Source organism: Trachypithecus francoisi, unplaced genomic scaffold (assembly GCF_009764315.1).
Source record: "Trachypithecus francoisi isolate TF-2019V2 unplaced genomic scaffold, Tfra_2.0 Lachesis_group21, whole genome shotgun sequence".
NCBI classification, from domain to species: Eukaryota; Metazoa; Chordata; class Mammalia; order Primates; family Cercopithecidae; genus Trachypithecus; species Trachypithecus francoisi.
In genome coordinates this window covers 39,694,928-39,721,210 of record NW_022681467.1, presented here as the reverse complement: position 1 = coordinate 39,721,210, position 26,283 = coordinate 39,694,928, and the positions used below count along the sequence as shown (strand labels likewise).

The window sequence follows — 26,283 nt, the reverse complement described above, 5'->3', positions numbered from 1 at the left end:
CATCTAATATCTGCTGGGAAACCTGGTTTAAAGAATCCCGTCTAGGATGCTTCCTACACTCAGGTTTGAAAAACCCCTTGGCCTCCTCCCTGGGTTCCCACTGCTCACTTCCACAAGCCTGGGAGGCCCCATCCTCCAGAGGAAGGGCTCGCCACTGTCACCAGCCGATGCAAGTTCCTGTGTGGCGGCACTCTCGCCCACACCCCTTTTCATCATCACAAGAGCCCTACGGGTCTGTACCACCGTTACCCCCTTAGAGGGCAAGACTGAGGTCAGGGTACTCCCATCAGCCACACAAACCCACACGGGCTGGTAAAGGTCAGGCAAGATTTTGACCTGAGTCCTCTGGCCCGAGGGGCTCTATGCTACTTTAGGAGGTTCAACCCTGACTCACCAAGGACAAGGAGACACAGACTTGTTTTCAGCTTTTCAGAAGTTTTATTATAAAGAGATTTGAGAGAAGCACTGGGCACCAAGACAGACACTCGCCAGGGCCATGAAACAGCTGCAAACGACGTCAAGAACCCAAACCCAAACCAAACCCCAAAACCACGCACACGGTAGGATAAGCTGCAACTTTGTTCTCAAGGTTTCTTCATAAATAGACAAAAGTCGTCGCTGGCAATTTAAAATAGATGAACACATGGTTAAAAGGAGAGCGGTGCTCCGGGGTGGCTAGCAATCGTCCGGTCCTTGCTGTGAGGATGACGAAACGGTTTGGCAGCCGCTTTTGTGCACGTCTCCCTTAAGATAAAACTTAAAAATGTGCTAAGGATCATATAAAATGATTTTTACCTTAAAGGAAACTACTTTTTTTCCCCACAAAATAATCTTACAGATGTCTTCAGCACAGTTCTAAAACACGTAGTCAACTACTTACACGGAACCAACAGTTTCTAGGTTTCGTAATCTTTTGTTCACACTGGAAAACCGATGTGCACACGTCTATGATGGGGGCCGGCCCCCTGGCCCATGCATCTGGGGTGGGTGTCCGTTGGTAAGCGACCCCGCCAGGGGCAGCCCACCTGAGCTGGGGCCAGGCATCCAGACATAGGGTACCGTGCACAGGGCGAAGACAGGGTCCACAGTTACCCTGGAAGCAAGCAGGTCAGCGGGCAGAAGGTTCCTGCAGGTTCTTTGGGCTGGCGGCGGGCAGTGGGCTGCCTCTGCAGAGTCTGGTGGGAGGTCGAGGAAGAGACTCAGCCCCCGGCAACGGGTGTGTCACTGCTCCCTCTGATGGGCCATCCTGCCTCTGGCCAGGGCCTCTTTTCTGCTGTCAGCCCTTCAGGCTCTGAGCAGTGCCTTCCAGCGAGCCTCGGGGATGGTGGGGAGGTGGGATTAGGTGAGGTAGAGCGATTTGTCCCTAGGGAGCAGGCTGTGAGAGAGAGGAGGGGCTGTCAAAGCTGTTGGGTACCTCCCCAGGCCAGGGGAGCACCAGGACCCCTGCACTCGACACCCCCCCCAACCCCCACTGGATTCAGCTGCCCCTCTGCAGCCGAATGAGGGACTTGCAGCTGCTGCCCCACCCCCACCGCATTCTGCACCAAGCCCCTCCTGGAATCCCAGCAGGGGACCACCTGGTCCTCAGCCCTGGGTGAAAGGGCAGTAGTGTGTCTGTCCTTCATCGAGGCGCACGCTGATGGCACCATTGCTCTCACGGCCGTTTTTAATCACAGGAATTTGTAAATCTCAAACTGAATTAAGGGAGGGACAGGTGCTTTTTATGTTTTTAAAACGGCCCTGTTGCAGTCCGACCTCTATGCTGGATGTGATGGGCCAGCCTCAGGAGGCTTGGACACTGCATGACACTCCCCTACATGCCCTAAGTATTCTGACTTTTGAGAAGGAAAGTTGGGGGCAGGAAAGGGCTGGGCAGGAGGGTCTGCACGTGCTTGGGGTGCAGGGAAGGGATTCTTGCTGAGCTGAGTCCGCCCACCCACGTAGAATCTCACCCCAGGCATGTCAGAAACGGGACATGCACAGTGGCCACTTGTTCAGTGCCCAAGGGCGCTGGCGGGGTCAGCAGAGGAATCAGCCCTGTGCTGGGAGGCCGAGGCTGGGGCTGGGGGCAGGGGTTCTCGGCAGCAAGGTGGCCACCCAACAAGTGCACTGTGGCTTCCAGGGTGTGGCACTATCCCTGGAACAGCTGCTTGGCACTACATTCCCCAGGTGTGGCTGTGGGACTCATTCTTGCCAAGGGAATGGGAACCCGGCTGGCGGGTGAAGGAGCAAGCATCCCTCCTCACTGCATCCTCCCTCTCCTGCTGGCTGGAGTGAAAGGTCACTCTTCCCCGGAGCTGGGGTGGCGTGGATCCAGGAAGACCTCTTAGAGGGAGGCGTTAGCATGGGTTTGAAAGGTGGCGTGCAGGACGGGAACGGAGGCCCACGGGAGGACTAGGTAGGACGCTGGGGTGCAGGGGAAAGGGGTCTCTAAGGTGTCTAATTCCTTGGGATAGACAGTGGGTCCGTTCTCCCACTGTGTCTCACCCAGTTCCCCTGTCCTGCATTCTCAGCTGTTCTAGTCTTGGGAGCTGCCTGCCCAGTAGGCTCCACTCCCCACCGGGGCAGCCCACAGCCGAGGGCTGACTGATGAAGGGGTTAAAAAAAGCCAGTTCCCTGACCTCCAGGTGGGAGCCACTCTAGCACAGTTCATGCTCCAGGGCTCCCACGGGATGAGGCAGAAGCGAGTCTTCAGCTGAGGCCACATCCCCCCTCAGCTCCTTCCCCCACCCCATCCTGCCTCCCTCACCCCCTTCGCCTGCAGGCTTTCCCCAGCACATCCCCAGGGGCACCCAATCCCTGCTGCCTCAGGCTCTGCTTCTAGGGAACCGGCCTAAGATGCAGGACTCATCTGTGAATGTCACGTGGAAGCATTTGTGAAAAAAACAGGAGCAAGGAAGGAGCAGCAAGACTGAAGACTAGTCAGTTTCCCAAGCAGGCCTCAGCATCAGGCCAGCAGAGTCCTTCCGGGGCCTGGCTCTGCGGTGTCATCTGAGGTCTGGATCCCCTCGCCAGGGCTGACAGTGACTGCAGTGTCCTCCCCTGTCCACGTTGCCCGTGGCCATTCTCCCATCCCTGGCCATCCTATTCCCAGTCTCCCTGGCTGGCAGGACAAAGGCAGGGACAGGTGAGGACTAACCTGCAGGTGCTGATGCCACACTCCCCGGTGGGGTAGCTGCTGTCCCAGTCCCCGCTGCTGGTGGGGTTGGACGGGCCAGGTGAGCAGGACCCCGAGCTGCTGGGGAACTCAGAGATGTGTGGGAAGTCCTACAGATGGGGAAGGAGGAGGCCATGAGCCAAGGAGAGAAGGGGGCAGACTGTCCCAGGCCTCCCGGGGTGGGAGCCCCTGTGTCCAAGGGTGTCCACACAGAAGAGATACTGCCTCCATGTCACCCAGAATTGCCTCTCTGCCTCCAGGGCTGCTGCCTTGCTCCCAGTAGAGCACCTTGAGAAATATTCAACCCTTGTCTTGGCTGAATCAGGGGCTGAAGGACTTTGCTTTCAGGGCCTTTCCCTTTGTGGGCCTCAGTTTCCCAATCTGTAAAATGGAATTACTAAGCCCATTGACCTCTAAGGGCCATGTGAACCTTGTAGCAATCTCTGTGGAACAATTAGCAGGGGTGAGGTCTCGAAGGCTTTGGGAAAGGCCAGGGCTAGGGCTGAGGATGCAGGAAGCAGGGACTGGAATATCCTGAGTCAGTCTGGCAACTTGTGAACTGTTCACTGCAGCCAGCACATCTCAGATAAGGTGTGTGAGACCCACTTCCTAGACGTGATAACTGAGGCTCAGAGAGGTCAGGTGCCAAGGCTGAGGTTATATCATCGGTCAGTGGCAGGGCTGGGGTTTGAAAGGGCAAAGCCGCTTCCCCTCCCCACACAGTCACAGAGAGCTGTTCCTGCTCTTCCCTGCTTACCTGTGGCCCTGGAGGTGAGGGGCTCATCGCCAGCTGCACCTGGAGTGCCATGGGGGTGGGCAGGACAGGGGGCTGGGGGGCTGGGGACATGCTAACAGGTGGACTGAGGAGGGCACCCTGGGCGTGAGGGGGCAGTGACAGCTGCTGGTGCAGTGTGGGGCTGAGCGGGAAGGAGGGTGGTGGCGGCGGGGACGCACTGAGGCCTGGCAGCAGAGACTTGGAGCCCAGCGTCCGGGCGAGGCTGGCCGGGGAGGGCCCGCTGCGGAAGGCCTGCAGATCCGACGGCGTCAGGAAGGAGGCCAGGCCTGGCATGGCATACATGGGCTGCTTGGGTGGGAGCATTTTGGCTGGTGGGTTTGCCTGAGTGCTCTTGGTCTCACCTTGATCGGGGGAGCTCTGGAAGGAGACAGGTATCAGTCACTGGAGAACAGAAGAGGGACGAACCAGAACTTGGGCTGTGAGGCCAGGAGGCTCTGCAACCCACTGACACGGCCCCTGGCTGGCTCTCTTGGGAGAGAGCTTGGACTAACCAGAGCTAGCACAGGGGCCTTAGTCCCCTTGGCTCTGACCATCCAGCCACCCACTGCTTTTATCTTTGGAGGGGGGGGGTCCCCTCCCCATGGGGGAATCCATGCTCCTCAGCCTGGCCAGTGGGACAAGCACCATCCCACTGAGCCAGCTCTAATCATGCCCCTTCCAGCTTCTCTGCCTTTGCAGATGTTGTTCCCTTGACTTTGAACCGCCTTTTACTTGGCCTTTTATGGACCAATTTGTGTGCCATCTCCTCTGTAACAGGAACAACACCCACCTCCACTTGGGTCACGCATCCACAGCCACACCTAGCTTCCTACATTGCTGGTGTTGACAGAGGAGGCCGGGGGTGTGGTGACGAGGTGCCATATTTTGGGGTAGCATGTCCCAAGCCCCATCAGCGGTCAGAAGTAAAAGCCACATAAAACTGGCAAAACTGGGTTTGAATCCTAGTGCAGCCCCTTCAACAAACTGGATCTTTTCAGGCAAGTTGCTCAACCCCTCTGGGTGTTGGGTTCTTGTTGGAAGAATCCAGTGGAAAGAAATGCGTGTAAAGTGCCCAGAATGAGCCTGGCACGCTGTAGGTGCCCTGCAGACAGGACCATGTAGTTCTGACCCATCCTTTCTAAGACCTGGGGTGCTGGCCTTCCCACGGGCCCTGGTTCTTGCTCCATTCCTCAAACGGCCCCACTCTGATCAGGGCTCTGCCTGGAGATTCCAGGTGTTACCTTGGAGACGAGGCTAGCCCGGTAGGCTGCCAGAGCCTTCAGATATTCCTTCTTGGCTGCTTCTGTCTTCCTCTTATAGGCCTGGAAGAGTCAACACATGAGCAACACTGGGGAGAAAGTTGCAGAAGAGATGTGGTGCAGGGTCCTGGGGTGGGAAGGCATGGATTCAAGGATCATGAATGGATGAGGGGGGTGGGGTCAGAAGCTGAGTCAGCCAGCCACTGGCCCCATTCTGGGAGCACTGCAGAGAAACTGCGGAGACCAGGCCATATCCCAGTTCCTCAGCAAACTCCCTGTGTGGCCTTCGCCAACATGCCTCACTTCTCTGGGTCTCCACGTTACATCAGCACAACTGATCACAGAAAGACAAGGCCCTTTGAAGCCCCCATTCTGATCCAGCACAGTGCAGATTTCTTAATGCTGAGTCACCTGTGCAACCTAGAACGAACCTACTTGTTCATAGTATATTAGGCTGGATTCGGTGTGCTAATATCTTTTATTAAAAATTTTAGACCTAGATTCATATGTTATCGTAGGATTGGTCCGCGTTGGTTCACACCTCCTTGTTTCCATGGCTTTTGGTAGAAACAAGGAGGTGTGAACGACTTCGAGCTTAGCCTTGTGTTACTTGTGTTGGCCAATAAAAGCACAAATGTGATGCAAGCAGAAACTGACAAAGTGATCACGTTAGTGAGCCCTCTTGCTACTCTTGGAACTCTTACTTAAAAAAATTATTTTTGTACATGAGTAAGTTCTTTAATGGTGATTTCTGAGATTTCGGTGCACCCACCATCTGAGCACTGTACACTGTACCTCATGTATAATCTTTTATCCTTCACCACCCCCATCCTTTCCCCTAAGTCCCAGAAGTCCACTGTATCATTCTTATGCCTTTGTGTCCTCATAGCTTACTTCCCACTTACGAGAACATACAATGTTTGGGTTTCCATTCCTGAGTTACTTCACTTAGGATAATTGTCTCCAATTCCATCCAGGTTGCTGCAAATGCTATTATTTCCTATCTTTTTATGGCTGAGTGGTATTCCATGGTGTGTGTGTGTGTGTGTGTGTGTGTATGTGTATGCACATACACACACACACACACTATATTTTCTTTATCCACTCATTGATGGGCATTTGTGCTGGTTCCATATTTTTGCAGTTGTGAACTGGGCTGCTACAAATATGTGTGCAAGTATCTTTTTTGTATAATTACTTCTCCTCTGGGTGGATATCCAGCAGTGGGACTGCTGGATCAAACAGTAGATCTACTTTTAGTTCTTTGGGGAATCTCCACACTGTTTTTCATAGTGGATGTACTAGTTTATATTCCCACCAACAGTGTAAAAGGGTTCCTTTTTTGCCACATCCATGCCAACATCTATTTTTATGATTATGGACATTCTTGAAGGAGTAAGGTGGTTTTGATTTGCATTTCCCTGATCATAATGATGTTAAGTATTTTTTAATATGTTTGTTGGCCATTTGTATGTTTTGAGAATTGTCTATTCATTTCCCTAGCCCAATTTTTGATGGGATTTTTTTTTTTCTTGCTGATTTGAGTTCCTTTGTAGATTCTGGATATTAGTCTTTTGTCAGAAGTACAGATTGTGAAGATTTTCTCCCACTCTGTGGGTTGTCTGCTTACCCTGCTGGTTATTTCTTTTGCTGTGCAGCTTTTTAGTTTAATTAAGTCCCATCTATTTATCTCTGCTTTTGTTGCATTTGCTTTTGGGTTCCTTGGTCATGAAGTCTTTGCCTAAGCCAATGTCTAGAAGGGTTTTTCCAGTGTTATCTTCTAGAATTTGTAAGGTTTCAAGTGTTAGATTTAAGTCTTTGATCCATTTTGAGTTGATTTTTGTATAAGCTGAGAGATGAGGATCCAGTTTCACTCTTCTACATGTGGCTTGCCAATTATCCCAGCACCATTCGTTGAATAAGGTGTCCTTTCCCCACTTTGTTTTTGTTTGCTTTGTCAAAGATCAGTTGGTTGTAAGAATTTGGCTTTATTTCTGGGTTCTCTGTTCTTTTCCATTGGTCTATATGCCTATTTTTATACCAGTATCATGCTGTTTTGGTGACTATAGCCTTATAGTACAGTTTGAAGTCAGGTAATGTGATGCCTCCAGATTTGTTCTTTTTGCTTAGTCATGCTTTGGCTATGAGGGCTCTTTTTTGGTTCCACATGAATTTTAGGATTGTTTTTTCTAGTTCTGTGAAGAATGACGGTGGTATTTTGATGGGAATTGCATTGAATTTATAGATTGCTTTTGGCAGTATGGTCATTTTCACACTATTGATTCTACCCATCCAACAGCATGGGATGTGTTTCCATTGGTTTCATCTGTGATTTCTTTCAGCAGTGTTTTGTAGTTTTCCTTGTAGAGAGAGGTCTTCCACCTCCTTGGCTAGGTATATTCCTAAGTATTTTATTTATTTATTTTTTAATTTTTTTGCAGCTAAAGGGGGTTGAGTTCTTGATTTGATTCTCAGCTTGGTCACTGTTGGTGTATAGCAGAGCTATTGATTTGTATACATGAATTTTGTATCCTGAAACTTTGCTGAATTCATTTACCAGTTCTAGGAGGTTTTTGGATGAGTCTTTAGGTATATGATAATCCCATCAGCAAACTGTGACGGTTTGACTTCCTCTTTACTGATTTGGATGCCCTTTCTTTCTTTCTCTTGTCTGACTGCTCTGGCCAGGACTTCCAGTACTGCATTGAATAAAAGTGGTGACAGTGGGCATCCTTGTCTTGTTCTAGTTCTCAGGGGGAATGCTTTCAACTTTTTCCCATTCAGTATAATGTTGGCTCTGGATTTATCATAGATGGCTTTTATTACCTAAGGTATGTCCCTTTTATGCCGATTTTGCTGAGAGTTTTAATCAAAGGGATGCTCAATTTTGTCAAATGCTTTTTCTGTGTCTATTGAGATGATCATGCGGTTTTAAATTCTGTTTATGTGGTATATCACGTTTATTGACTTGTGTATGTTAAACCATTCCTGCATCCATGGTATGAAACCCACTTGATCATGGTGGATTATCTTTCTGATACACCATTGAATTCAGTTAGCTAGTATTGTGTTGAGGATTTTTGCATTCATGTTCATCTAGGTATACAATCATGTCATCAGCAAACAGCAACACTTTGACTTCCTCTTTACAGATTTGGATGCTCTTTCTTTCTCTTGTCTGACTGCTCTGGCTAGGACAGTATTCTGTTGAATAGAAGTGGTAAGAGTGGGCATCCTTGTCTTGTTCCAATTCTCAAGGGGAATGCTTCCAATTTTTCCCCATTCACTATAATGTTGGCTCTGATTTATCATAGATGGCTTTTGTTACCTTAAGGCATGTCCCTTCTATGCTGATTTTGGGCATAGAAGGAATATTGGCCTGTAGTTTTCTTTTTTGTTGTTGTTGTTATGTCCTTTCCTGGTTTGGGTATTAGGGTGATTAACTGGCTTCACAGAATAATTTAGGAAGGATTCCCTCTTTATTTTGTGGAATGGTGTCCTTTAAAAGTCTGATAGAATTCAGCTGTGAATCTATCTGGTCCTGAACTTTTTTTTTGGTTGGTAACTTTTTAATTACCATTTCAATCTCACTGCTTGTTATTGGTCTGTTCAGAGCTTCTATTTCTTCCTGATTTGATCTAGGAGGATTGTATATTTCCAGGAATTTATCCGTCTCCTCTAGGTTTTCTAGTTTATGTACATAAAAGTGTTCATAGTAGCCTGAATGATCTTTTGTATTTCTGTGGTATCGGTTGTAATATCTCATGTTTTGTTTCTAAGTGAGCTTATTTGGATCTTCTCTCTTCTTTTCTTGGTGAATCTCACTAATGGTCTATCAGTTTTATCTTTTCAAAGAACCAGCTTTTTATTTATCTTTTGTATTTTTTGGTTTCAATTTCATTTAGTTCTGCTCTGATCTTGGTCATTTCTTTTCTTCTGCTGCGTTTGGATTTGGTGTGTTCTCTCTCTCTAGTTCCTTAAGGCATGACCTTAGATTGTCTATTTGTACTCTTTCAGACTTTCTGATGTAGGCATTTAATGCTATGAGCTTTCCTCTTAGCACCGCTTTTGCTGTATCCCAGAGGTTTTGATAGGTTATGTTACTATTATCGTTCAAAGAATTTTATAATATCCATCTTGATTTCATTGTTGACCCAACAATCATTCAGGAGCAGGTTATTTAATTATTTCCATGTATTTGCATTGTTTTGAGGGTTCCTTTTGGAGTTGATTTCCAGTTTTATTTTACTGTGGTCTGAGAGAGTACTTGATATAATTTCTATTTTCTTAAATTTGTTGAGACTTGTTTTATGGCCTATTGTATGGTCTATCTTGGAGAATGTTCCATGTGCTGATGAATAGAATGTTCTATAAATATCTGTTAAGTCCATTTGTTGTAGGGTATAGTTTAAGTTCATTGTTTCTTTGATCTTCTGTCGTGATGACCTGTCTAGTGCTGTCAGTGGAGTATTGAAGTTTCCCACTATTGTTGTTTTACTGTCATTCTCATTTCTTATGTCTAGTAGTAATTGTTTTTTAAATTTGGGAGCTCCAATGTTAGATGCATATACATTTAGGATTGTGATATTTTCCTGTTGGACTAGTTCTATCATTATATAATGTCCCTCTTTGTCTTTTTAAACTGCTGTTGCTTTAAAGTTCGTTTGGTCTGATATAAGAATAGCTATTCCTGCTCACTTTTGGTATCCATTTGCATGAAGTATCTTTTTCCACCCCTTTACCTTAAGTTTATGTGAGTCCTTATGTGTCAGGTGAGTCTCTTGAAGACAGCAGATACTCAGTTGGTCAACTCTTATCATTCTGCTATTCGGTATTTTTTTTTTTTTTTTTTTTTTTTGAGGCGGAGTCTCACTCTGTCGCCCAGGCTGGAGTGCAGTGGCCGGATCTCAGCTCACTGCAAGCTCCGCCTCCCGGGTTTACGCCATTCTCCTGCCTCAGCCTTCCCAGTAGCTGGGACTACAGGCGCCCGCCATCTCGCCCGGCTAGTTTTTGTATTTTTAGTAGAGACGGGGTTTCACCGTGTTAGCCAGGATGGTCTCGATCTCCTGACCTCGTGATCCGCCCGTCTTGGCCTCCCAAAGTGCTGGGATTACAGGCTTGAGCCACCGCGCCCGGCCAACTATTCGGTATTTTTAAGTGGAGCATTTAGGCCATTTACATTCAATGTTAGTATTGAGATGTGAGGTACTATTCTTCTATTCGTTGTGCTATTTGTTGCCCAAATACCTTGTAGTTTTTAAAAAATTGTGTTATTATGTTAGAGGTCCTGTTAGATTTATGCTTTAAGGAGATTCCATTTTGGTGTATTTCAAAAATTTGTTTCAAGATTGAGCTCTTTTTAGTAGTTCCTGCAGTGCTGGCTTGGTAGTGGCAAATTCTCTCAGCATTGGTTTGAAAAAAAGAACTGTATTTTCCTTCATTTATGAAACTTAGTTTTGCTGGATACAAAATTCTTGGCTAATTGTTTAAGGACCCCAGTCCCTTCTGGCTTGTAGGGTTTCTGCTGAGAAATCTGCTGTTAATCTGATAGGGTTTCCTTTCCTTCTTTTTGTGATGAGTTTCTCAGGTGTTCTTTGAGTTTCTTGTATTTGGATGTCTAGATCTCTAGCAAGGTCAAGGAAGTTTTCCTCAATTATTCCCTCAAATATATTTTCCAAACTTTTATATTTCTCTTCTTCCTCAGGAACACCAATTATTCTTAGATTTGGTCATTTAACATAATCCCAAACTTCTTGGAGGCATTGTCCATTTGCTAAAATTCTTTGTCTTTGTTGAATTGGGTTAATTTGAAAGCCTTGTCTTTGAGCTCTGAAGTTCTTTCTTCCACTCGTTCAATTCTATTGCTGAGACTTTCCAGTGTATTTTGCATTTCTCTGTGTCCTTCATTTCTAGAAGTTGTGATTGTTTTTATTTATGCTCTTTCTCTGGAGACTTTTCTATTCATATCCTGTATAATTTTATTTTAACAACCTTCTGAATTCTTTTTCTGGCAATTCAGAGATTTTGTCTTGGTTTGGATCCGTTGCTGTTGAGCTAGTGTTATCTTTTGGGGATGTTAAATAACTTTGTTTTGTCATATTACCAGAATTATTTTTCTGGTTCCTTCTCATTTGGGTAAACTATGTCAGAGGGAAGATCTGGGAGTCAAGCGCTGCTGTTCAGATTCTCCTGTTCCTTGGGGTTGTCCCCCTTTCCCTAGGGATGTGTTTTCCTGAGAACCCTGCTGCAGTGATTGTTATTTCTCTTCTGGATCTAGCCACCCAGCGGAGCTACCGGGCTCCAAGCTAGTACTGGGGAGTGTCTGCAAGGAGTCCTGTAACGTGATCTGTCTTCAGGTCTCTCCTCCATGGATATCAACACCTGCTCCGATGGAAGTAGCAGGGGAGTGAAGTGGACTCCATGAGGGTCCTTAGTTGTATTTTTAAGTGCACCGGCTTTGTGTTGGCCTCCAGCCAGGAGGTGGCACTTTCAAGAGTGCATCACCTGCAACAGTATAGGGAGAATACAAGCTTGCCCTAGTGTCAGGCGGTGGGCGGGGCCACAGAGTTCCCAAGAGATTATGTCCTTTGTCTTGGTCTTTCTCTACCTGCCCTGTTAGCCTATCAGGTAGGGGCAGGGTTAGGCGTGTCTGAGCTCAGACTCTCCTTAGGTGGGGCTTGCTGCAGATGCTGTGGGGGGTGTGGTTCCCAGGGGGATTATGGCTGACTCTGCTGCATCACACAGGTCATCAGGGAAGTGAGGGAAAGCTGGCAGCCACAGGCTGGTCTCACTCCCACCATGCACCCCCAGCAGCACTGAGTTTATTTCCAGGCAGCCAGTGAACAGGGCTGAGAACTTGCCCCAGGCTACGGGCCTCCCAGCTGAGAAAGCAAGCCAACTCACAGTTCCTTGGCTGTCCCAGAGAGTCTGCAGCAGCAATCCACCTCCTTCAAAGGGTCTATGGATTCTTCTGGCTTTCCTAGCATGTTCCTGTGGTAGTTCTTGGAGCAAAAGTTTACAATGTGAGTCTCCACGTGCTGCTCTGTCTGTCTGAGTGGGAGCTGCAAGTTAGTCCTGCCTCCTTTCCATCATTTTTCTGCTCTAAAGCTGCTCTTGGAACTCTGACTTGCTATGTGAATAAACATGAGCTAGTCTGCTGGATGATGAGAGACACATGTCCCAGTTTGGCTCCACTGCTCCAACTGACAGCCATCCAACTCCCAGAAGCAGAGATGCCTAATTTACTGTAGTTTACCACTGATGCAAATGGATGAGCCCAGCCAAGAGCAGCAGCAGAACCATCCTGCTGAGCCCAGAACAGTTCATGGACCCTCAGAATCATAAGTTGAATACATGATTATTGTTTTAAACCATTAAATTTTGGTATTGTTTATTACACATTCAAAATTAAATGATGCAGTTAGCTTCATTATGTTTTAGTGTCAAGGTTACATTGTATATAAGGATTTGTGAAGGTTTTCTTATTTTTCTAAGTCTTGGAATTATTAACTCTTTGATGATTTGAAAGAACTTTCCTATCCATCATCTAGGCTTGAAACGTTTGGGGGATAGGCAGGGGTTTTTTACTTCCTATTATTTTCTCACTACCTCTCTTGGTTGTTAGTGTATTAATAGTAAAATAAGAATATAAGTCACATTTCTAAATGTGATTTCAAAAACTGACACAAGCTAACATCCAGCCTTATGCTTAATAGTGAAACATGAGAGGTAATGCAAAGTAAGAAGACCACTATCCCCACCATTGCTGAACATCTCTTTTTTAGAAGTCCTAGTCAACATAACTGGGAAAGAAAACAAATTAGACATCTGAGAAGTGAGGAGAAAAAATAAGGAGACAAGGCTGGATCTAGTGGCTCATGCCTCTAATCCCAGCACTTTGGGAGGCATTTGAGGCTAAGAGTTTGTCAGCCTGAGCAACACAGCAAGAGCCTGTCTCTATGAAAAAACAAAATGAAATAAATTTTGTGGGGCATGGTGATGCACAGCATGCCTGCAGGCCCAGCTACTTGGGAAGATGAGCTAGGAAAAGTGCTTGAGTCCAGGAGTTCAAGGCTGCAGTGAGCTATGATCGTGCCACTAACCTCTAGCCTGGGTGACAGAGTGACACCCTGTCTCTTAAACAACAAAGGAGACAAAATTATTATTTGTAAAAGATATATGTGTATAAATATGTACATAATTATAGACACTTTTTTTAAGCCTAGAAGACTCAGGAATTAAAAATGATCAGAAATGATTAATTTGTAACTGCCAAGCTTACTATTTTCATTCCTAACTTTTTATACATCAACAAGTTGCTAGGAAAATGGGGAGAAACATGCCATTTATAATGCATTAAGTAAAAGGAGAGAGATGCCCATTATTGGATGGAAATAAATATATGCCAAGTAAATATATTCTTGGGTTAGAAATAAAACACCAGGCGGGTAAGCAGAAATGAAACTGACACAGGGGCTGGGACCCTCAACCGCCTTTGCTTGCCTCTGGGCTGTGCTGAATGAGGTCAGAGAAAGCATCGGTGGAAGGAATGCCTGGGGACATAGCACTTGAGACCACTGTCTCTCCAGACGGTATAAAAGGGCAAGGAAATTCCTCCACCAAACAAAAAAAACCTGCAGTCTTTTGAAAGGGAATTGGTTGCCAACAAAACACACACATGAAAAAGACAGATGTCACTGTAGCAAAAGCCTCAGTGCCCTGCCAATATCCCCCAGTCCTTACCCCTGTCCTACAAACATGCTCTACTTCCAGCTGCCACCGGCTATATTCCTTTGCCTGGAGGTCCCTCTGGTGGCAGGAGCCTGGCATGTGTAGCAGGTCAGAGGTGCTGCAGAAGGAAGGAATGCTGGTGTCCACCCCAGCACCCTTGCCCCTCAGACAGGATGACCCTGAGGCCCGGCACATTCTAAGCAGGCTCCTGAGTTCCCAGCAGGACTGTGCTCCAGTTGCCCATGGTGGATTCTCCTGGGACAATGTGCCCTTTCCTGGCTGCCCTCCTTTCCCTGTCTCATTTCCCTACTCTCCTACCAGAGGTGGCGGTCATCTCACAAATAAACTCTCTGCATTATAACGTATTCCAAAATTACCTAAAATTTTAGAATACAGTAAAGGAGATGTTTCAAATAAGTCAGTAATTCATCTCTCTGCCCCAAGCCTGCTACTTTCCCCATATTTCCCATCCAGTGACTGGCATCTCCATTTACTCAGAATGCAAGCCAGATGCAAGGAGGCTGCCAGGATGTCCCCTACCCCAAACCATTCTGGAAGATGCTCCAGGCCCACCTTCCTCCACCTGGATGACTGTGCACCCTCCACATCTACTCTTACCTGCCTTATGCTGCCATTCTGGTCTCTCCTCTGCGTAAAACTCTTCACTGGTTTTCTCTCCTCTTAGAACAGGGCCTGACTCCTTCCAAGGTCTGCAAAGCCCAGCATAATCTGGCCCCTGCCTGCCTTTCCAGCTCCGTCTCTGCCTTGGGGACTCTCACTGTCCCCTCTCTGGCCATCCTGGTCTCCTTTCAGTCCCCTGTGCTTTTCCAGGCTCCTTCCCCTACCAGGCCTCCCTGCCTGGAACACTTCCCCTCCTCCAAAGAGAACTCACTCTTCGGGTCTCCCCTGGAGACCTGACCCCAGGGACAATGTCCGTCCCTGCTCTTTCCAGTCTCATGAACTATGTATCCTCCTGGTACATGGCACAATCACAACTGTAATTTTACATTTACTCATTGCTTATTTGATTCATGTCTCTCATGCCAACATCCCAATTGAGCCTCCTGCTTCTACAGATGTGAGTTCAAATCCTGACTCTACCTTGATCCACGCTGGTGACCCTGGGAGAGTCACTTTACCTCTTGGTGTCTCTACCAAAACAGGAAAGCAATGGCTACTCCACAGGGTGTTATAAGGATTCAGTGAAATACCGGAGGGAGAGCTCAGCCCAGACAAGAGCTCAGAGAATGAGTTGCCAGCACCCCTGTTTTACAGACATGAAAACTGAGGCTCAGAGTTTAGGTGGTCAGCCTGAGGTCACACAGCTGGCAACTCCATTTGCCTACCAGCTAGTTCTGCTCTCTATTCTCCCTGGAGGCCTTTAGAGGAGGCCACAGTCACATGGTCAGTGGGATAGGAAGCTCTGGCCTGGACTCCAGACTTTTAGGGTTGGAGGGAAAAGATGGATGGAGATGCTTGTTCTCATTTTATCAAGGGGGAAGCAGAGGTTCAGAGTGGTTAAGTTGCTAGTAAATGCAGTTGGTTAGTAGAATTGGAAGGCAACCAGCTTCCCAGTTTATGGATGGGCAACTGAGCCCAGGAAAGACCTCTGCAAGAGTCTCTAGTTCCAGAGCTGGGCCTGGTTTCAGACCTTCAAAGTGTGTCCTTGGCTCCAGGACCACAAAGCCTCAGGGGATGGCCCAGAAAGAGAGGGAGGCTCACCTGCTTCTGTTCCTCTCCCAGGCTGTCCCACATGGAGGCCACAATTTTGGACACGTCACCGAAAGTGGCACTAGGGTTCTGACCCTTGATGGCGGCCTGAGTGTCTCTGAAGAAGAGTGCATAGGCCGACACAGGCTTCTGTGGCTCATTGGGGTCCTTCTTTTTCTTCTTCTTTGGGTTCTTGGCCTTTTTTCCCGGGTCGGCTGAAGGTCTCTTTTCTCCTGATATCTGCCCAAGTGAGAAGAGTCAGATAACCAAAGGGCCTCCTGCCAAAGGCAATCAACACAGACTCCGGCCAAGCTGCACTTTTCCAGCCCTGCTCATGCACAGATAACCACTCGCGAGGTGGAAAGGGCAATGGCCAGACAGACACACACACCCTGGGTGGGTGTTTAACTCATTAAAGAGAACCAGCATGATTGTAAAGTTGATTCAGAGAAATGCAGGAGGAGAAGACAACTGCATAGTCACTGAAAGAATGGAAAGAATGCTGGAATTAGATTACTAAATTACACGTAAAAGTGGTTAGTGCCCATAGAACACTAAAACTATCACCTTTAGGACTTTTAATCTTTTCTACTGGACAGAAATTGGCATCTCTACTGGGCAAAGTTAATTTGCCTTATAATCAGACAAAAATCACTTATATCTCTTATTACATTTTTCCCCCCAAGGTAACCTCTTCTTTTACAGAGTTATAAAATCCCCTCATCAATAATGAATAATGAATCAAAACAAAGGTCCACTTTCCTAGAGAATCAGATAATTCTCGAGTGAGCCTGTTAGCCAGTGCCTTGGTATGACATTGAAAGAGTGCACAGTTATTTGTGGGCCTATTTCCAAGTTTGCAGTGTGTGTGCATGTGTGTATATATATGTGTGTATATATACATGTGTATGTGTGTGTGTGTGTGTGTGTGTATATCTGCTTTCCTACTTGTGATCACAAATAATCCCCAAAAAGGATCCTGCATTACAAAAGGCTGGTCTCCACCACTATGTTTCAGCTGTGCAGCTTTGAGCAGGTGGCTTAGTCTCTGGACCCCTGTAAAGTGGGGAGGGGATGAAGCTAAAGCGACTGTTACTGGGTCAGCCGTGGAGCCAGTGGTTTCACCCTGGACAGACCGCAGGACCACGATCCCGTGAACACTGACTTCGGGCTTCCACAGCGGGGGGTGGGGGGTGGGGGTGGTTGGGATGCCCACCACAGACCTCAGTGGGGCTCTGTTGGGTCACTCAACCCATGCAGGTACAGGGGACTTTGGTCAAAAGCCCTGGACCCTGCAGTGAAGACTCTGGCTCTAGGAGCCAAGAAGATGGAGGTGACACATTGAACTGATGATAAAGCCATGGGCCAGTAGGCATGATCAGGCATCCATGTCTGAAGAACATGGTTCTGTTCCTGAGGCTTATCTCTGTAGCCACCCCCTTCTCCAAGCCCCAGTTACATTAGCACCGTGGTGTGGTGCTAGCAAGATCAGGGATGAAGAGGCATGCTGTCATTGGTAAAGTCCTGAACAGTCACAGCAGGGCAGGGGGTTGAAGGCACATGCACTGGACTACACCTGCAGCCTCCTGGGTTTGAATCCTGGTTCCCCAACTTACTAGCTGTATGATAACAGATACATAGGGCTGGGCACGGTGGCTCAAGCCTGTAATCTCAGCACTTTGGGAGGCTGAGACGGGCGGATCACGAGGTCAGGAGATCGAGACCATCCTGGCTAACATGGTGAAACCCCATCTCTACTAAAAAATACAAAAAACTAGCCGGGCAAGGTGGCAGGCACCTGTAGTCCCAGCTACTCGGGAGGCTGAGGCAGGAGAATGGCGTAAACCCGGGAGGCGGAGCTTGCAGTGAGCTGAGATCCGGCCACTGCACTCCAGCCTGGGCGACAGACCAAGACTCCGTCTCAAAAAAAAAAAAAAAAAAAAAAAAAGAAAATAGATACATTATTTCCCCATCTGCCAAACAGAGATAATAACAGTCCCTGCCCCAGAGGACTTTTATGAGGATTACATGGACGTATACTTGTTACGTGTTTAGAGCAGTGTCTGGCCTATAGGGAGTGTTTGTTACACAAAAACCGTTCCTGCAAGAACTATAATAGAGGTCGAGTCATCCTTAGGATGAAGCTGGGCCAGGATCCAGAGGTGAACTCCCTCGTCCCCCGAAGTCCAGGGTTACTGCCCCAGGTCTCTGGGAGGCCACCATGTGGAAGGAACACTGGATCGACAGAGGTAGGAGGCATGAAGGGAGGTAAGTCTTGATTCCACCACTAGCTCGCTGGGAGGCCCCTGGCAAACACTTCTGTCTTTGGCCTTTCTGGGCCTCTGTTTTCCTCCCTGGTAAGACAAAATGTTCTCTCACTGGGAGGTGGATTTGGAGTCAATGCAAAGAAGGGCCAGAGCCTGGACAGGTGGCAGGTTCTCATCCCTACTATGTCTACCATGTTCTTGAAGAGGACAAACCACTCGACTCCAGGAATGTTGGGGGGGCCTATGTTCCCACCGGGGGGGGTCATTTTTGCACCCCACCCTCAAGGTCAGTGAATACTCTAGGCCCAGAGGTGCTGCCTTCTGGACCACACAGTTTTGTCAGAATATTTTCTCCTGAAAGGGCCAAATGGCTGCAAATGTGACCCCAATGGCCTTGCTGAAGCCGTCCACACCTCTGAAATTGCCCACTGGCCTTCAGGAGTCAGGCTTTGCCAACTTTCACAGGATTTTCTCACTCCATTCCCTCGACATTTGTTGGAATTTTCTCTGCTTTACACACAAGGCTGTGGAAGCCCCGAGGGGACACAGCTTGTCAAGGACACTCAGCACATGGAGCAGCCAAAGCCCTACGTCCCAAGGCCCATAGGTGCCATCCCCCTGACCAGGTGCTCCACCTGCCAATGTGCCTTTTCCTTGCCTTCCAGCGTGGCCTGGGTGTCTTAACAGAAAACCATTGAGCTCTGTGGTGGATATCTCAACCACCACCAGGAAGGCCTGCTCAGTCCCAAGACATCGGGCTTTTCTAGTCTTTACTAGAGGGAGGTGATGCCCGTTTCCCCACAGGACCCCTTCCCTGCCAACAGGAGAGCAGCTTCAGGCTCTGCTCCTCCACTGCACATACCTTGAAATGCGCTTCCGACTCCTCTTCCTGCGTGGAGCTGGAGGGAGAGGGGGTGGCTGACTTGCTCCCCGGGGGTGATGGGGAGCTGTGGGCGATGCTGCTCCGGATGCCCATCTGCGAGATGAGCTGGGACTGGCTGAGGGCACTCATGTGGCTGGCCAGCATTGCCGGGCGACCCAGCAGGGGCCCGGGCCGGCCTGAGTCATAGGCAGCCACCTCCGAGTGGACCATCTCCTGGATCTAAGAGAGGAGGACAGGGGGTTTGAGTTAGGAAGGATCTGTCCTGCCACTCCATCACATCTGTGCTAGCAGACTGGGAGGAGGGAATGCAGAGGAGAAGTGATGGGTGCGGCTCCTGCTCCGATCCCTGACAGGCGAATCTCAAGATGGAGCCCCAGCGCACTCGTGGGAAAACGGCAGCTCCGTGGCTGTGTGCCATTCTACTGACACTCACCTCGGACAGGTGCTTCGCATTTCAGCCCCTGCCAGAGAGCTCAGTCCGGTTATGTTGGGTCATTTGATGAGACTGAGTCTTCCCTCCTGGAATGTGATATGTCTCGGCATGAACTAAGCAGTCAGCATGACAGCAAAGCACACAGAGGCTGGACACTAACTACATTTTGAATCCTGGTCCTGCCATCTACCAGCTGGGTGACTTTGGCCAAGTTACTTAACCTCTTTGTGCCTCAGTTTCTTCATCTGTAAAATGTGGATACGAGCAAACCTACACTCTAGAGTTCTTAAAGATCAAATGTACCTGGCATACCATGAGCCCTATACTGTATAAGCATGTGTTAACTACACTGAATAAATTTCTTGATAAAGTTGAGCACTTTCCTTCCTACAGGTCAGCAATTTTATTGTTAACTCCATTCCCCATTATATTTTCTAACTGGTTTACTTCTGGAATATAAGCAAACCACTGGTTTTTACATATAAGCATCTCTCACACTAAACACACATTTAGAATAAGACTTTGGACCTAAATATGTGTCCACGCCCTGTTCAGTGAAGCATACCTATTTGCATACTCTTACGAGTTTTCTTTCCTCTGCATCTGTGGCTATTTCCCCTTTCTAATTTCTAACATCAAGTATCTGTTTTTCTCGCACTTTTTCTTCGTTAGGAAAACAAATGGCCTTTCAGTTTTATGTGGGTTCTTTTCTCCTCAAAAGAATCAAATCTCAAGTTTATCACTTCTGCCTCTCTGTTTTCTAATTCTTTAACATCTCATTTTATCTTTATCCTTCCTCTGCATTTTAAAGATTTATAGTTGTTGCTTCCCCCTCAATTTTGAGTCATATTTTATTTTTTAATTGACAAATGACAAATTGTATATATTTATATGTACGATATGTTTTGATGCATATATACACTGTGAAATCATTAATATATTCATCACCTCATATAGCATTGCTCAGATGAGAACATTTAAAATCTACTTTCTTTGTTCCAAGAGTTGTTCAAGAAGAGTTCTGGAATACCATTTGACCCAGCAATCCCATTACTGGGTATGTACCCAGAGGAATATAAATCATTCTATTATAAAGATACATGCACGTGTATGTTAACTGCAGCATTATTCACAATAGCAAAGACACGGAATCAGCCCAGATACCCATCAGTGATAGACTAGATAAAGAAAATGTGGTACATATACACCATGGAGTACTATACAGTCATAAAAAGGAATGAGACCATGTCCTTTGCAGGGACATGGATAGAGCTGGAAGCCATCAACCTCAGCAAACTAACGCAGGAACAGAAAACCAAACACCTCATGTTCTCACTTATGAGTGGAAGCTGACCAATGTGAACACTTAGACACAGGGAGGGAAACCACACACTGGAGCCTGTTGTCAGGGGCAAGAGGAGGGAGAGCATCAAGAAAAATGCTAATGCATGCTGGGTTTAATACCTAAGTGATAGGTTGATAGGTACAGCAAACTACCATGGCACACATTTACCTATGTAACAAACCTGCACACCCTGCACATATACCCTGGAACTTAGAGAATCTAACTAAAAGAGTTCTGGAAGTTCTAAGTGGCTAATTTTCTTTTGGCTACAATTTCTAGTAACAAAAATGATGAAAGAATGGGGTCTGTACTATTCACAAGTTTGAGACTTTGTTAAGGTTTTCTTTGGGACCCAAATATGATTAAATTGTGTACGTAGTCCACAGTCCTTATAAAGAATAGGGCATGTTTGCAGATGAATACAGCAGTATAATATTTATTCATTCCACCAGCGATTATTCTTTAGATTCCTCACCTTTTTGGCTCTTTAATCTTACATAGGCTTGTCCAGATTGCCTGCAATTTTTTCTGCTTTCATAAAAAATTTCCCTTTAATGTATAAAGTGTTTGTTTTGGGAATTTGATGTTGGTTTTGTTTTGTTTTTGAGACGGAGTATTGCTTTGTCACCCAGGCTAGAGTGCACTGGGCTCACTGCAACCTTTGCCTCCTGGGTTCAAGTGATTCTCCTGCCTCAGCCTCCCAGGTAAGCTGGGACTACAGGTGGAGCCCCCATGCCTAATTTTTATATTTTTAGTAGAGACAGGGTTTTGCCATATTAGCCAGGCTGGTCTCGAACTGCTGACCTCAAGTGATCTGCCCACCTCGGCCTCCCAAAGTGCTGGGATTACAGGCATGAGCCACCACGCCCAGCCCTGATGTTCATTTTTATTGCAAAAAGAAGACAATTATATTTTCATTATGGGGATTAAACTAGTATCTTTTTTGGTCTCATTTTTTGCCTCGAATTCCGTGGAGTCTGGTATTAATAATGCTGTCCTTGCCTGTATATGTGTTTGAATGTGTCTGGCATGTCTTTTTTTATTACATATCTCTTAGTTTTTATTTTTTAGGGTTACTTTTATCAAATGGTGTTTTTGTTATGATCAGCTTTAGAAAATGAACTTTTCCCTTATGCCCTAGAACAGAATAAACAACATATAAATTACATTTTCCTTAGAGAATGGAAGAGCTTAACCAGAAAACCATCTGAGGCCCAGTGCTTTTTGTTTTCACAATATCCTTCATGGCTAATAGGTCTATTTTAGTTTCCATTTTCTCTTGAGTCAGTTTTGGTAAATTTTATATATATATGCATACATACACACATTTATTCATTTTATCCAGATACTAACACATACTAGCATATAACTGGATAATATGTTTTTAAATACACTCTATGGTTTTCATCCATTCCCATTCACAATTGTAATATTGTGAATACATGTTGCTTTTTAAAATTTTCCTTTTCAAAAGTTTATATATTTTATTCATTTTTTATTTGAGACGTAGTCTTGCTCTGTTGCCCACACTGGAGTGCAGTGACACTATCTCGGCTCACCACAACCTCCACCTCCTGGGTTCAAGCGATTTTCCTGCCTCAGCCTCCTGAGTAGCTGGGACTACAGGCCCATGTCACCACACCTGGCTACTTTTTGTATTTTTAGTAGAGAAGGGGTTTTGCCATGTTGGCCAAGCTGGTCTCAAACTCTTGACCTCAAGTGATCCGATCCACCCGTCTCAGCCTCCCAAAGGGCTGGAATTACAGGCATGAGTCACTGCACCCAGCCAAAACTTTATATATTTCAACTGTCTAGCCAAAGAACCAGTTCTTAAATTTTTTAAAAAATTGACAACTTTCATAATTCATTAAATTCTGCTTTCTTCTCTATTAATGTTGACTTGAGGTATCATATGTTGTTGTTTACATAGGTTTTCAAATTAAGCTATTTTTCACAGTTTCTTTTTCCGTAATAGAAACATCTAGGGCAGGAATTGAGACAAGCAATTTTGCCATGCAGGAGGCATTTCTCTGAAGACATTTTTGGTTCTGACAACTGGAGGGTGGGAAGCTACAGGCATCTGTTGGGTAGTGGCCAGGGATGTTCCCACCAAACAAAGAACTGTTCATCCCAAAATGTCAATAGTGCTGAGGTTGAGAAACCCTGCTCTGTAACTATGATTTTTCTCCTGAGGAGAATTTTGGCTACATGTAAATATTTTTAAAATATTCTATGCTGATTATTTTATTTCTTACCCTAAAATTATTTGGAAGAGTGATTTTATTTAATGTATCCTTCATTATGATCAGAGACCATGAATCCTAGAATTTTATCTTTTTGGAATGTAGTGAGGTTTTTGTTATAGCTTAGGATATGATCAATTTGTTTTTCCTTTTTTAAAACGTTTAGGTTCAGGGCTATATGTGAAGGTTTGTTATATAGACAAATTGCATGTCACAGGGGTTTGGTGTACAGGCTATTTTGTCACCCAAGTATGATCCATTTTTGTAGAACCGTTCATGTATATTGGAAATAATACTGTATATTGTACAAATTTCTCCATATGTCTATTCAATAAACAGTTTTGACTACTTTAGGTGTAAAATCTCAAAAGAATTGGCTTATTTCACTTAGCTTAAGGTCCTCAAGGTTCATCCATGTGGTAGCTAAATTGGAACTTTCTTCCCTATTTAAGGCTGAGCAATACACCCTTATATGTATAGATGACATTTTGCTTATCCATTCATCTGCTGGTAGGCACTTGGTTGGGCATTATGAATGATGCTGCTAGGAACGTGGGTGCACAGGTATCTCGTGGAGACTCTGCTTTCAATTCTCTTGAGCAGACACTCAGCATTCCAATTGGTATATCTATAGTAATTGTTTTTAATTTTTAAGAAACCACCATACTGTTTTCCATAAAGCCTGCCATTCCTATTGTGTTTCCAGCAGTTTCTCTCTAAAATTTAAACAGATTTTCTTCATACATACTAATGTGAAGTTATTTATCCTGTAAATGTCCCAGAATGCTATGTCTTCACTGTGGTTTCTCCTTGCTCATAAAAAAAAAAGGGGGGGGCATCTTTCCCTTAATGTTTCTGTCTTAAATTCTACTTTATCTGCTATCATTATCACTCTAATTTTGCCCTGTTTTATTTTTGTACTGCATAATTTTAATTGTAAACTTGTGTAGGTAGATTTTGGTCTCTAACCCAGTTCTTAATATATTGTGACATATATATTTGATTATTAATCATACAAATACCTGAGAAACAGATTTAAAGTGAACTGTTTTAAAGGACAGAAGGTTTTAAAATGTATTCTCTAAACATCCCCCTCTTCCCACCCCACAGCTTATGCACTCTCACCTTCTATAAGCCTTAAACAAGAATCTGGCATTATCTCCTCAAGGTCAAATTGGCCTTAGGGCCCTATGTTAGGGCTTGTTTTCTTTTTCTTCCCAGCCACCTGCTTTAGAATTCTTCCATCAGATATTCCTGACTCGGTGATTTAATATTGTTACCAACTCTTGATAATGGCGAATTTTTGAACTTTTGCAAACCTGCTAAGTGTGAAGTTCTCTCAAAGTCCCTCGGATTTCCACCATTCTGATCACTAGTGAGGGTGACCACCTTTTCATAAGTTTACCAGACCATTTATGTTTCTGCATATACTGCTGTTAGGAGTGTAGAGTAGTATGTAAAACGCTTTAGAAAACAACCTAGTGATACTCAGTATATTGAAGATGCAGATATCCTATAACTTAGACTTCTACTCCAAGATGTTTACTATAAAGAACTTTCCCACATGCATAAGAAGATGTACACACAGTGTGGAAAACTGCAAAAGACTTCGAAATAATGGACAAATTAGTGTCATTCAATGAACTGCGGAGCATTGTCCAGCGGACCTCTGGGTTACCTGCTTCTATAGGAGTATATGTCTTTGTCTAGGCTATTTTACAACTTTGTAAGCTCTTGGCTCACTGCAACCTCTGCCTCCCGGGTTCAAGTGATTCTTGAATCACTAGAAAGGTGATATTAATGCAACTGATTTTTTAATCAATAAAAATTTAAATTGTGATAAAATACACATAAAATTTACCATCTGAACCATTTTTAAGTGTACAGTTCAGTGGCATTAAATACGTTCACACTATGATGCAGCCATTACCAGCAGCCATTCGCAGCATTCTTTCCATTTTGCAAAACTAACACTCCATCCCTAGTAAGTAAGAACTCCCCATTCCTCTCCCCCCAGCCCTGGAAACTACTCTTCTACTTTCTGTCTCTAGAAATATGACTAGTCCAGGTACCTCAAACAAGTGGAATCACACAGTATTTGTTCTTTCATGACTGGCTTATTTCACTTAGCAAAAGGTCCTCAAGGTTCATCCATGTGGTAGCTGAATTGGAACTTTCTTCCCTTTTTTTAAGGCTGAGCAATACACCCTCGTGTGTATAGACTACCTTTTGCTTATCCATTCATCTGCTGGTAGGCACTTGGTTGCACATTATGAATAATGCCGCTAGGAACACGGGTGCACACGTATCTCGCGGAGACTCTGCTTTCAATTCTCTTGAGTAGACACCCAGAATTCCAACTGCTGTATCATATAGTAACTCTGTTTTTAATTTTAAGAAACCACCATACTGTTTCCCATAGTGGCTATACCACTTCAATTCCCACCGGCAACACACAAGGGTTCCGGTTGCAGTTTCTACACATCCATGCCACTTGTTTCTCTCTCTCCCGCTCTTTTCAATAGAGGTCATCCTAATAGGTGTGAGGTAGAGTGAAACTCATTCTTGTCCATAAAAATGCAAACAAATTGGCCGGGGGCGGTGGCTCAAGCCTGTAATCCCAGCACTTTGGGAGGCCGAGGCGGGCGGATCACGAGGTCAGGAGATCGAGACCATCCTGGCTAACACGGTGAAACCCCATCTCTACTAAAAAAAAATACAAAAAACTAGCTGGGCGAGGTGGCGGGCGCCTGTAGTCCCAGCTACTCCGGAGGCTGAGGCAGGAGAATGGCGTAAACCCGGGAAGCGGAGCTTGCAGTGAGCTGAGATCCGGCCACTGCACTCCAGCCCGGGCGACAGAGCGAGACTCCGTCTCAAAAAATTAAAAAAATTAAAAAAAAATGCAAACAAATTTTCTCGTAGGGATATAATTGATCCCACCCTGTAAAAAAGGTGATTGCAAACATTATGTTTGGTGGCTCCATAGCTATTAACCCGTTTTGCATTTCTTAGAAAATTTATTTCACCATTCCTGTTCGCCTACATATGTGTCCATTCTTCAGATTTGCCTTTGAATCTGTTGTCATATCTTACCGGATTCCTCATTAATCATGACTTAAATGAAGTTCTGGCACACTTTCATCTTATATTTATATGAGAATTATGATGTTACCTTTAGAAAGTTATGCATTACAACAAAGATGATCGTTATGGCATTTAATTCCAAAAAAACTGGAAATAATGTAAACATTCACTAACTGAGAGATGGAAAAATCTGCAGTGTATTCACATAATGGAATTCTGTAGAGGGTTAACCTGACCAACCTGGACCTACATCTGCCAGTGTAGATGAACTCAAAGACAATAACCAGTGAAGAGAGTTTCAGAAGGACACGTATAGTATAATGCCTTTATGAACACGTTTAAAATATAAAACATCACTGTCAGGTGTTCAAGGATATATGAAAATGTAGTAAAAGCA

At 45.5% G+C, this 26,283-nt stretch overlaps 1 protein-coding gene across 3 annotated transcripts in view; it reads right to left on the bottom strand.

Annotated features, from left to right (window-relative positions):
• Positions 1-418: 418 nt before the first annotated feature.
• Positions 419-26,283, bottom strand: part of TOX2 (TOX high mobility group box family member 2) — a 319,378-nt gene continuing 293,513 nt past the window's right edge. For all 3 annotated transcript variants that reach the window (XM_033186468.1, XM_033186466.1, XM_033186467.1), the window contains exons 4-9: positions 18,761-19,000; positions 15,644-15,871; positions 5,174-5,254; positions 3,915-4,310; positions 3,140-3,267; positions 419-1,375 (exon numbers count right to left, since the gene is read on the bottom strand). In XM_033186468.1, the coding sequence (XP_033042359.1) occupies positions 1,339-1,375; positions 3,140-3,267; positions 3,915-4,310; positions 5,174-5,254; positions 15,644-15,871; positions 18,761-19,000 (1,110 nt within the window). In that variant the 3' untranslated portion in view covers positions 419-1,338. The remainder of the gene's footprint in view (positions 1,376-3,139; positions 3,268-3,914; positions 4,311-5,173; positions 5,255-15,643; positions 15,872-18,760; positions 19,001-26,283) is intronic.